This window comes from Bactrocera oleae, chromosome 6, assembly GCF_042242935.1.
Source record: "Bactrocera oleae isolate idBacOlea1 chromosome 6, idBacOlea1, whole genome shotgun sequence".
In the NCBI taxonomy this organism is placed as follows: Eukaryota; Metazoa; Arthropoda; class Insecta; order Diptera; family Tephritidae; genus Bactrocera; species Bactrocera oleae.
This window is the reverse complement of record NC_091540.1, coordinates 19,083,366-19,095,771: the sequence shown is the minus strand read 5'-3', so window position 1 is coordinate 19,095,771 and position 12,406 is coordinate 19,083,366. Positions and strand designations below refer to the sequence as shown.

At 37.2% G+C, this 12,406-nt stretch overlaps 2 protein-coding genes across 2 annotated transcripts in view; one reads left to right on the top strand and one right to left on the bottom strand.

Annotated features, from left to right (window-relative positions):
• Lmpt (four and a half LIM domains protein limpet) overlaps nucleotides 1-11,142 on the bottom strand; it is a 213,349-nt gene extending 202,207 nt beyond the window's left edge. Inside the window, exon 1 of the mRNA XM_014232868.3 lies at nucleotides 10,837-11,142. The gene's annotated coding sequence lies outside the window, so the exon portion shown is untranslated. The remainder of the gene's footprint in view (nucleotides 1-10,836) is intronic.
• On the top strand, nucleotides 1,893-3,383 carry LOC138855648 (uncharacterized). Its single transcript, XM_070111724.1, has one exon. The coding sequence runs from the start codon at nucleotides 2,510-2,512 to the stop codon at nucleotides 3,125-3,127; it is 618 nt and encodes a 205-aa protein (XP_069967825.1). The 5' UTR covers nucleotides 1,893-2,509; the 3' UTR covers nucleotides 3,128-3,383.
• Nucleotides 11,143-12,406: the final 1,264 nt, after the last annotated feature.

Genomic DNA, 12,406 nt, shown 5'->3' with positions numbered 1-12,406 from the left:
TATCCTCTGTGGCAAAACTTTTCGACCCCGCAGGATGGCTTTCGCCAATTATGATACAAGCCAAAATCCTAATACAAGAATTATGGTTAGATGGAACCGACTGGGACGAACAAGTAAAACCACTTCGTTTAGAAAAGTGGTCCCAGTTTGCGAGCAATCTAAAGGATATCTCACAGATACAAATCCCACGATGGGTAAATTATGCCCCAGAGCACAAAGTCGAACTACACGGCTTCTGTGACGCTTCTGAAAAGGCATATTGCGCAACTATATATGTTCGCACACAAAGCGACACTGCGACCACATGCCACTTACTAGTAGCAAAAGCAAAAGTGGCTCCTTTAAAAACAATAAGTCTACCACGACTTGAATTATGTGGAGCGCTACTACTAGCCAAACTAGTGTCCATCGTACAAACGCATTTAAACATGGCACAATATAAATTATATCTATGGTCCGATTCCGAAATCGTATTAGCATGGTTAGAAAAACCACCACATGCATGGAAGACGTATATTTCGAACCGAACGTCTCAAATACTTGACCTAGTAGGATCAGCCACTTGGCGACATGTAGCCAGTGCTGACAATCCTGCTGATCTAGGGACAAGAGGGTGCAAACCCCTGCACCTTGTCACCACCACCCTCTGGTGGAATGGCCCCCGATGGTTAACAGAATCTCCTGATTCTTGGCCACAATCGCCCATGCGCAATATAATAGCCCCAGAAAGTCGAAAAATCGACTCCTTTCACGCAACATCGCAGGATAATGACATCCTTGAGCGATTTTCCTCGTATCCCCGAGCCCTCAGGGTAATCGCTTACATGCTCAAGTTCATAGAGCGACTCAAAATTAAACTTAAGGGAGTAACTTCATTACACTCCCAATGCGATACAGTGACGCACCTAGACTTACAAAAAGCAAAGGTCGCTCTTATCGCATCTACGCAAGCGCGTTATTTCAGCCGAGAAATATTATTACTAAGAGAATCGAAGCCGATAGATAAAAAGAGCTCACTCTTAGTCTTAAATCCATTCATTGACACGAAAGGAGTACTCCGTGCGAATGGTCGGCTTGCCAATTCCAGCCTGACGTATAACGAACGTCATCCCATAGTTATCCCAGAGAAATCGCAACTTGCCACCTTATACCTTCACTATGTCCACGTGCTTTTGCTACACGCAGAACATCGCCTCATGCAACAAATAGTCCGTCAAGAGTTTTATATTCCAAGACTCAAGCCCAAAATAAAGAAATGCATTTTCATGTGCAAGATCTGCACTATGCATAAGCAGAAGATGCGAACGCAGATTATGGCAGCACTTCCACCGGAACGCTGTAACTTCGCTCTGCCTTTCACCATTACAGGTGTCGACTTTGCTGGGCCTTTTCAGATAAAGGCATCCATGTTAAGGTCTCCCACCCTCATGAAAGGCTATGTGGCTGTCTTTGTCTGTTTTACGACAAAAGCAGTACACCTCGAGTTATGTACGAATCTGACAAAGGAGGCTTTTCTCGCGGCATTTGCTCGCTTCGTCGGACGACGCGGTTTTCCGTCAAAACTCATGAGCGACAATGGCAAGACATTTATAGGAGCTCAAAGAGCCACAGCAAAACAGTTCGTGGACTTTGTTAGGCAAGTCTCACCTGAAATTGTACAAAAATACGCTCACCAAGGTATTAACTGGCAGTTTATCCCTCCAAGCGCTCCTCATATGGGTGGTTTATGGGAATCAGCTGTAAAAAGCTTCAAATCCCACTTTAAAAAAGTAGCTGGAAACTACAAATTTAATTATGAAGAATTTACAACATTATTAATTCGCATTGAAGCCGTTCTCAATTCACGGCCACTAACGGCACTCTCGCAAGATCCATCAGATCTCACAGCCCTAACTCCAGGGCACTTTCTAAAAGGAGCACCCATTCTGGCCATACCTGAGCCAGGCGTGGAGTCGCTATCCTTACAAAATAGATGGGAAAGAATTAAAATTCTCCATCATGATTTCAGCCGCCGATGGAAGGAGGAGTATATAAAGGACCTTCATAAAAGGTACCGCTGGAAAACTCCCGAAAAGGCGCCAAAGCTTGGAGATTTTGTCTTAATCCATGACGATTGTCTTCCCCCTACAGAATGGCGACTTGGTTGCATAGAGAAGCTGCATCATGGTTCCGACGGTCATATACGAGTAGTTGACCTCCGTACTCGAAACGGAACGCTAACCAGACCGCTCGTTAAACTATGCTTCCTGCCAATCTCAAATAATAGCGAAAACGCATGTAGTAAACCATCCGTTCAATAATACCTACAAAAAAAAAAAAAAAATCGAAATATCCGTCTAAATAAAAAACCGCAAATATAATATGACAAATTACCATCATATACTAATAAAATAATGGGTAGACTAGTACGATCACCAAACCAAATAAAGTTGGTCACATATAGAAATATATCCATACTCTATACCACTGAATCGTATCTAAACACGCCTTTTTCTCCATACAGATAGATATGGATACAGAGATGCATTCCACCCCAACGCCAACAATGCGATCGGCCATCACGGTGCCTCGCCTTGGGATTATGCCAACCGCGGCGCCCCGAACACCAGCCGCAACTGCACCGTCAACCACCGCTCGTACTAGTATTCGAGCCTCCGCAGCCGTTCCGTCTCCACCAGAGGCGCCCCATCGCATCCGATGCCCCCTTTGTTGCCGTTCACACAAGTTGCAGCACTGTGGGCTCTTCAAGGGCATGTCGCCGACACAACGCCAGCAGGTTGCCCAGGCGCATGGGCATTGCAACAATTGTCTGGCGCATACACACACGACGCAGGAATGCGACTCCGGTGCTTTGTGCCAAATGTGTGGCAGGCAGCATCACACGTTGCTTCACCGTACTCCGAGGCGAGAGGTCAATCGGCAGCCTGCCCCACGAATCCGCGGTGCAAACCGACCGCAGCAAACCAATCGTGTGGCACGTCGCCGAAGAACGGCACCCCGATCGGAGTCCCGTCCATGGCGTCAGCACAACGTACCACCGACTAGGCGTAGGCCGCACTATCGTCGCACGTCCGGACTCAGCAACGTTGTGGCAACGTTGCAACAGCTACAGCGACTGCTAGGCTGAACATTCGCCTAGGGGGGCCGGGATGGCTAAATGAGTTAAGCTTCCCGCCCCGAAAAACACAACACACCACTCACAAGACAACACTGGCACACATCCCACACCTGGAAACATCAAAACACCTATACACCACACAACACATACAAATGCATTACACTATTGGAAGCAGCCGCATACACACACACAGTAGGATCTCTACACAACAAAACAGTACAAAAATATCTGTCCGTGAAGCGGACAACTTTTTTCTCTCAGCGATTGTCGTCGAAAAAACACCGGACTTGTCTTTGGCGCGTAACCGCATTTTCTTCATTTTTTTATATTCTTTTAATTACCTCTCCACTGGTATGCGACCAGGGAGTGATTGCGTGAAGATAATCTCGTCATAATTATTAATAAATAAACAGTTTGTAAACATTTCCAAACCGGAAAAATATACAATTTTTTAATTTACATACGCGGAGTTATAAAGTGGCAAGTAAGTGGTGAACTTAACAAATAGTATGTGTTTTTTTTTTTTGAAAATATTGCCTATTTGATTAATTTTGAGGTATGCACCGCGACCTACAGCTATTAGGTCGACTAATTTGTTTTAAATTATCAAATGTTATTACCAATGATATATCGGAGCAATTTTATGTTGCTGTTGGTAAAATAACGTTAGACTTGTTAGATCTTCGAATAATTTTACAATTGTTTTAATTTGGCGACAGCGACAACTGCAAGCCTACTGCCGTGTACTGTGCCCATAAGAACGTGTGTATTTTAATATTTGATAGATGCTGTCTGTCGTCTGCCGTCTTCATTGTGTTTTATACATAATAGTTTTGTTATGTTTGTAACACCTAAAACTAATCGAGAAATATGTATATAGAACTAGGTATATATAAATTATCAGGTTGATGAGATGAGTATAATTCCAGGTGACTGTCTCTCCGTCCATCCGTGCAAGCGAGGTTGGTATTTCAGATGAAAGTTATTGGACTTTTAGCACGCCCACAAAATGCCTTTAATCGAAAACCTATAAAGTGCTATAATTAAGCTTACAATTAATCATAAAACAATTATATGGTGTGAAAACGGTTCACGAAATATCCCAGCTCCCATGTCAAAATTTTTGACGTTTTACAATTTTTATTTATGCCTGGTAAGAGATCTTCATAAAATTTTCGCGTATTTTAGACTAATGCCAAAACGCAATATAATCAAACCTTTGATATAGTCAATATATCTCATATAGTCAGTGTAATAAATTTAGCCTCTTTGATTGAATTTATATCACATACATATGTATGTCTCATTTAAGTAAACCAAGTTGATTTGAATATAAATTATAAATAATAATATTGCTTAATACCGACGATAATAATCTTGCGATAATTTTTTGTTCTAATACAACTTCTAAGAAAACTATACAAGCGTTTGGTGGCGGTTTAGAATCTTTTAGAACCACTATTAAGACTTAAAAACGATAATATTTTGATAATTTCCAACTTCCCCAATACAGTTACACAATCATAATAAAAAGCGACCACCAGTGGAAGCATATGATTTGCAAATGAAATTTGCGACTCAGGTATGTTTATATTGTGACAAACATGGTGCCGAAACAAAGTAGAATCGACGATAAATTGCCAGAATTAAATAGATAGCGATATTCGTAGTTGCCAGAATGTTCGAGTGGCGAAGTTTTGTTAACGATCTACTATATAAGGTCTGCCGTATTGTTCAGCAGACACAGTTCTAGTTAAAGTGATATCGTGTAAAGACCAATTACGATAAGTAATTGTAATTTCGAATAATGTGTTCAGTTGTTTAGATTAGAAATAATGATAAGTGTGTAGCCATTAAATTGATACTTTTATTTAACAATGAAGAGACGAATTGGAATTCGTCTGTCTGTCTCTGCAATCTGAAACTTGAGTAAAATTTCGATAACGTAATGAAACTTACTAGTATCCCTTAAGCACCCCTACCGACACTGGAAAAATGTATGAAATCTGATTATAATCCCGCTTTGCCCCCATCTAACGGTCCTGTTCAAAAGTACTAAAAGCGCAATAAATCAATAAATAAGTTCGCCAAAGACATTAAATTTTAGACCCTAGATGGTTCAAGTGAGCTTTATTTGATCCGGGGTCAAAAAAAAAACGATTAGCGTGACAAAGCCCACATTTAGGCGAAATTCCATATGTCAGGACCTACTCGACCGAAATCGACCGAATTCGGTATGTAATCTTGACATTTCTATGTTCCAGTACAATATCGGACTATAACCACGCCTATTACCCACATAACACAATTTAAAATTCCATCTGATTCTTTCAAGTATGCAAATCAAGCACTAAGGAATGAATCGAGAAAAAACCGTGTACTACACTTAAAGTAGGCCATCTTACATATGACTAACAAGTAAGGAAGGGCTAAGTTCGGATGTAACCGAACATTTTATACTCTCGCAAAGTCAAATGGTATACTCGTTTGAGATTTCTTTGTGGATTGACTGATATTTTCGGTAGAAGGTCTGGGGTCCACATATTTAGTACTGAGGGGCTTGAACAGTTTTGGTTCGATTTAGACAAATTTTGGTCACAAGGTGGCATACTTTAAACGTATTATTCACGCAAAGTTTTACTTCGCTATAATCATTATTGCTTGATATGCATAGTAGAAAGTGAAAGAATCAGATGGAATTTAAAATGGTGTTATATGGGAAATAGGCGTGGTTGAGGTCCGATTTCGCCTATTTTCGCACTATAATAGGAAAACGAAAAGAACGTTATGCACCGAATTTGGTTGAAATCGGTTAAGCAGATCCCAAGATATGGGTTTTCACTTAAAAGACGCGGTTCCTATAAAGTCATCTCATACCATCCCAGAGATAAAATTTAATGTCTCTGGCGTGTTTAGTGCTTGGTTTACGCGCTTTTAATATTTTTTAACAGTAACTTTAGCGGTTTAGAAGATATGCACATTAAACTTATTAGTTAGGGGAACAAAACTATTATACTCTGTAGCAACAGGTTGCAAGAGTATAAAAATTGTAAAAATTGGTCTACAAGGGTTCAAGATATCATCAGATATCAAATACGTGGAGCCTAGTTTTCACAGAGATCGGTCAACCTGTGAGATATGTTATTGAAATTCGGAGCAAATCCTTTCCTGATAACAATGTTTATATGAGCGTACAATTGCAAATTGGCCCATCAGCACAAATATATTCCTCACAATTGCTAGATATTGGGAATGGTAGAATTAAATTGAAACCAAATACGCAATGTATTTAATTGCACATTCTGCACAGTCACTGCCACAAATGTAGATGTTGACGAAGTAAAATTCCAGATAAAACAGTTGTTGCCAAGCAATCTGATTAATTTAAAATGTCTAAAAATCTGTTGTTGATAAAAATAAAAATGAAAATTTTCAAATTGTATTTTAATAAAATAAAATTAAAAATTCAACAACATATCTTGTTCATTTGTGCTTAATAGCAACTCAAAGACAATATTTATCAACTATTTTCAAATTTTGAAGGCATGTTCAAATTTTAATCCCGTGGATTTTTATACCGCCTATAACGTTTTCGCCTTTATTCATAAGTGCAATTTTACTGAATTAAACAATTTGTAATAATTTAATGTATACGCTAGATGTTTTCACAGTAACGCGTGGCCGGGTCTTCTAGTACTACATATGTACATATAATGATTTTCGTAATTCTAACAAACTCTATGCTGAATAAGTGGGTCAGTGTATAAGTTATATATGTACATATGTATTTATAAAATTGATTGAAAATATCTTCTTGAATATACCTGAGCAAAGTCAATAGTTAGTGAAATCAGCCCAGATCTTTACTGTCCCCAATATATCCTATATATTGATTTCTGACTTCCGTCAAACTTCATATCCTTAATATAATCAACTCCGTTCTTCTGACGTTTTACACATAAACTCAGTATGTATATTAAATTTAGTCTTTTCGTTGAGTTTATAGGTATACAATAATATAAGTTAATAAGATACAAATTTGGTTGTAAACCATTAAATTTCGTCGAATAATAAATGTTTAATTCTTTCGCAACACTTTTTTATACTCTCGCAACCTGTTGCTACAGAGTATAATAGTTTTGTTCACCTAACGGTTGTTTGTATCACCTAAAACTAATCGAGTTAGATATAGGGTTATATATATATAAATGATCAGGATGAAGAGACGAGTTAGATATAGGGTTATGTATATATAAATGATCAGGATGAAGAGACGAGTTGAAATCCGGGTGACTGTCTGTCCGTTCGTCCGTCCGTCCGTGCATGCTCTAACTTTAGTAAAAATTGAGATATCTTTATGAAACTTGGTAGACGAGTTTCTTGGTACCGTGAGACGGTTGGTATTTCAGATGGGCGTAATCGGACCACTGCCACGCCCACAAAACGCCATTAATAAAAAACGCCCACTCCCCATATAACGGTACTGTTAAAAAATACTAAAAGCGCGATAAACCAAGCACTAAACACGCCAGAGACGTTAAATTTTATCTCTGGAATGGTAAGAGATGACTTTATAGGGACCGCATTCAAAATTAGTCAGTGGGCGTGGCACCGCCCACTTTTAGGTGAAAATCCATATCTTGGGATCTGTTCAACCGATTTTAATCAATTCGATGTATAACGTTCTTTTCGTATTTCTATGTTATAGTGCGAAAATGGGCGAAATCGGACTACAACCACGCCTATTTACCATATAACACCATTTTCAATTCCATCTGATTCTTTCACTTTCCACTATGCATATCAAGCAACAATGATTATATCGGGGTAAAACTTTGCGTGAATAATACGTTTAAAGTATGCCACCTTGTGACCAAAATTTGTCTAAATCGAACCAAAACTGTTCAAGCCCCTCAGTACTAAATATGTGGACCCCAGACCTTCTACCGAAAATATCAGTCAATCCACAAAGAAATCTCAAACGAGTATACCATTTGACTTTGCGAGAGTATAAAATGTTCGGTTACATCTGAACTTAGCCCTTTCTTACTTGTTTTAATTTGCTAACACCTGATGTATGTATTTCCACAGATTTAATCCTTGCAAGTTGCAAAAGGATGAAATGTTCGATTACACCCGAACTTAGAGCTTCCTTACTTCTTTAATATAATATAAAGTTTTATATACACCTGGAGGCATTTCGCCGGCTTTGATCTTGCAAGTTGCACGAGTATAAAATGTTTAGTTACACGCGAACTCAGCCCTCCCATACTTGTTGATATTAGAAATGAAAGCATAACAGTATATTGGTATATAACGCCGACCTCGGGCGAATCTCAAGAATAGCTCAATGAATGGATCATCCGAATAACGGATTCCTTCACGAAAGAAAACATACGAGTCCATAAACTTATATAATGGTTTTCTTTATATACTTATGTACTTTGTTATATCCACAGACCCAACTTATTATACCTTTATTATTATATAATAATATGTATGTATGAATAGACATACATAAATATATATGTAAGTAATTAGGTATTTCAATAAACATACATATGTTCATGCATATGTGCACTTGTGATGTTGTAGATAGGCTAATGCACGTAAATACTTCAACTCATACATACATGTATGCAGTACATACTTAGGAGTTTGGCAATCGCCGTTGCATTCTCCTATTAGAGGAAGTGCAATAGCGATCACTGAAACGTGATCACGAGATTTTGTTGCTGCAACAACGATCCGCCGTTGTGGCATGACTTGCTGTGCATGACGGCATTGTGTGCTGCTTGGCCGGCTGACTGCCTAACTTGCTTGCGCAGCGCTGCTGATCGTTCACCCGCTCGATTTCCAGCATTCGCCTTTTACTCTTGGCCCTCATCGTAATTGGTGGAGACCCAAAAGACGACCAGGCCGGTTTAACTCGTTATCTGAGTAATGTGAGTTGCCGGTTCTTGGCTTAAACTAAATTGTATGGAAACAAAAAATATAAAATAATAGCTACAAGTATAACAACAGCAAAATAGTAAGTCCAGCTCATGCGTTTAATGTGCTATACAGGTTTGTGTTTTTTTTTTGTTTGTTCATGTTCCTTTACTTCTTTTTTTTCTTTTTCTTTTTGTTTTTGCAATAAATAAAAGTAGGGTGCCTGGAGTTATTGTCGAAAGAAAAGTGCACATACATATGAATGTATACAATACACTCTTATATGGTCATGTGTTTGCGTGGAAGGTGTCGAAGATGATGATGACGACGACAAAAAGCACAGTGGTATAAGCTGAGAAAAATTTGTCGATATTAATTTACCTAGAAATGATAAAAAGGGATGGGTTTCTAAGTTAAAATTTGTTTTTGGACTACACTAAAGCTTGGAATTATTTTAACCAGTCAAATTTTACGTGAATCAATCTGAGTTAATTATGAACTTTTCGAACAGTTAAAAACATTAGAAATATCGTAATTGATACATTTCTATAAAATAAATTGAGAAATAGTATAATATAAAGCTTCATTATGTGTATTGACACACATCCATATGTAATATTATAATATATATAATATTATGTATATTCATAGTATAATCCGAGTCCTTGCGAATAATAAAAGAATGAAAATATTTTTTTATTATTTTCTCTTCATTTGCAGTATTCGTCAGCATTTCACACTGTGCCTTATGTAAAACTTAAGTAATTACATACATATGTACATATATACTTAATTGTTTATGGAGATCGGATTTAGTCGACGTCAGCTTTGCTAAAGTTTGTATTGTTTCAGTAGCTTCATTTTCCACAACATTTTCGCTATTAACAATTCAGATTATTTTGCGTAATTTGTTAAAATTTTGCGAAATTTTCGCAAATTCATAAACATTTTGCAAGTACAAGTGCGTATAATAAGAATGTTTATATAAGAGATTTGGACTACTTTACTGACAGAACTTTCAATGTTCATATAAATACATACATACATACATATGTATGTGGATGTGTGATAACAATATTATTGTATGGTTTTACAACTCATGGAGCGCCCAACAATTGCTATGTATGTAAGTATGTACCAATATTCTGAGAGGTATTAGCCAAAAAGTGGCAGATTGAGTTTACATTTAAATCTGGTAACCGTTCTGGACGCTCTGACGCACGAGTAAATATTATGTAGGATGTAGAGGATACGCCACTCAATGCGCAGGAAAGATATGTTAGATATCAACACTTCGCTAAACGGTGAAAAATTCGACGTTAAGCGCGTTAGATGTTTAGATGTACGACTTGTTTTCCTTTAATGATTATTGACACACAAACGCAGCAAACAGCACTCGTGTATTTAGATAAATTTAGTTTACTTTATTTTTGGGTCGCTGAGCGCACATTAGAAAACAGCAAGCGGTTCACACCTGCCAAATCCCCCACTTCCACCCGTTTTTGAGACACACACACATCTATACATATACAAACAAGTATTAAAAATACAATCAAATTTGCAATCTTTTCGCTTTCCCGATACAAAATGTATTCAATTATTTCAAATATACGTAAATTTATATTCGCGTTCCGTTTGTAAATTATGTATGTCAATGAAATAATCAAAATGTTAAAGAATTATATACACCATAACCACACATAGAAATACTTGCAGCACAACCATAAAAGCGCCAATAACCATACGCATAATATTATTTAGATATTACTGCCTCCAGTTCTACTAACCATTAAAAAAAATAAAAGTCTCGGCTGCGAATCACTTAAGCACATAAAAACGCTTCCAATTCCAATTCAGGAGAAATGTATAAAAAAAAATTAACCAAAGTAAAATCGTTTAAAACAGTAAAACACTTTAGTCGGTTGGCGTCACTATTTGATTCACAATTGTTTGCCGGCTTTATAAATATGGCGCTTTGGATATTGTTGTTGCGCGTGTAGTATATTGTACCGTATTGTTTACTCGTTGCGTACTTTGGTTGGGGCGCGCTTCCACTATTTACCGTTCAAAATTCGTTCGCTCGCTTGGGTCGCTTCCGTCTGACTGACTGAAGTTACGAAAAATATTCGACGAAAGCGTGAATAATAAGCACCAAGGCGCTCGTGGCGATTGCCGCATTCAACAGACCAACAACGATTCCAGCCGAGCTGTTCCAAAGAGCGAATCGAGTCATCATCAAAAAGCAGCAACTGGCTCGACCGGTGTTTTGTTTATTGGTTTTTATTGTTATTATTACATTATACAAAATTTTGGTTTCAATGCCTTTATATATTTACATATAGGTATATATGTATATGTAGATGTATGTATGCAATAGTTTAGTAATGTTGGGGCTGATATGACAGAGAGAAATGAAGGAATGCAAAAATACACTGGAAAAGCATGGAGCCGGCTAGAAGGAAATCTGTGATACATTACGTTTACGACTCATCCAAGAATGATAGCAATAGAGATTTCCACAAGCCCTAAATATATAATATATTGTATTGTGACATCATGAACAAAAGGAATGGGAAGAGAAGGCTTTGTTTACAATTACTATTACAGTTTGCAGTTCGCTGTGTTTAGAAAATATTTAACAGTAAATGTTTAAAATATTGTGTTAAATTATTGTTTATTGAAGCAGAATAGTGATTGGAGTCTCTTGGAACCCATAATTGAATATTATTCAAATCTGAGAGATGAAGAGAAACTTTATACATAAAACCAGTAATAATCATTGTCACGAAATATAAAAAATAAACCCCAAAACCCGCGTAAAAAACATCTTCACAGAAAAAGCACATTCGATTCGCAGAGAAATTACATGAAAGTAAATTCGTTCATTTAAGGTTCGTTTCAAGGTCATGTATCAATCTCTATTACTTTTTAAATATACTTGGATCCTAGATATATATTTTTTAAGGTTAAATTTTTTTAGTGCTAAACTTTTATTAATAAATTCTTTACCTACTCCTATAATCCTTAATGTTTTATTTTATCTATGTTAATATTATGTTTCACTTAAAATCATTAATATCAACATTTTAAAAACTTATAATATTGATTAATACATATTAAAGAACTGTTCATACAGTTGTTGGGTTCGGATCCGGGCGATAGGAATGATAATGATTACATTTGTAAAAGCTATATTCAACTTAAAAGTAAAAACTTCAATGTTACTTTAATCAGATAACATTTTCTTGATTAACGTGTAGCAAAGTATTGTTTTCCAGAAATCTAAATTTTTAACTTGTGCACTTCTTCCAGCAAAAGCAACACCCACTAATACCACCACAATTGGCATAAAAATGC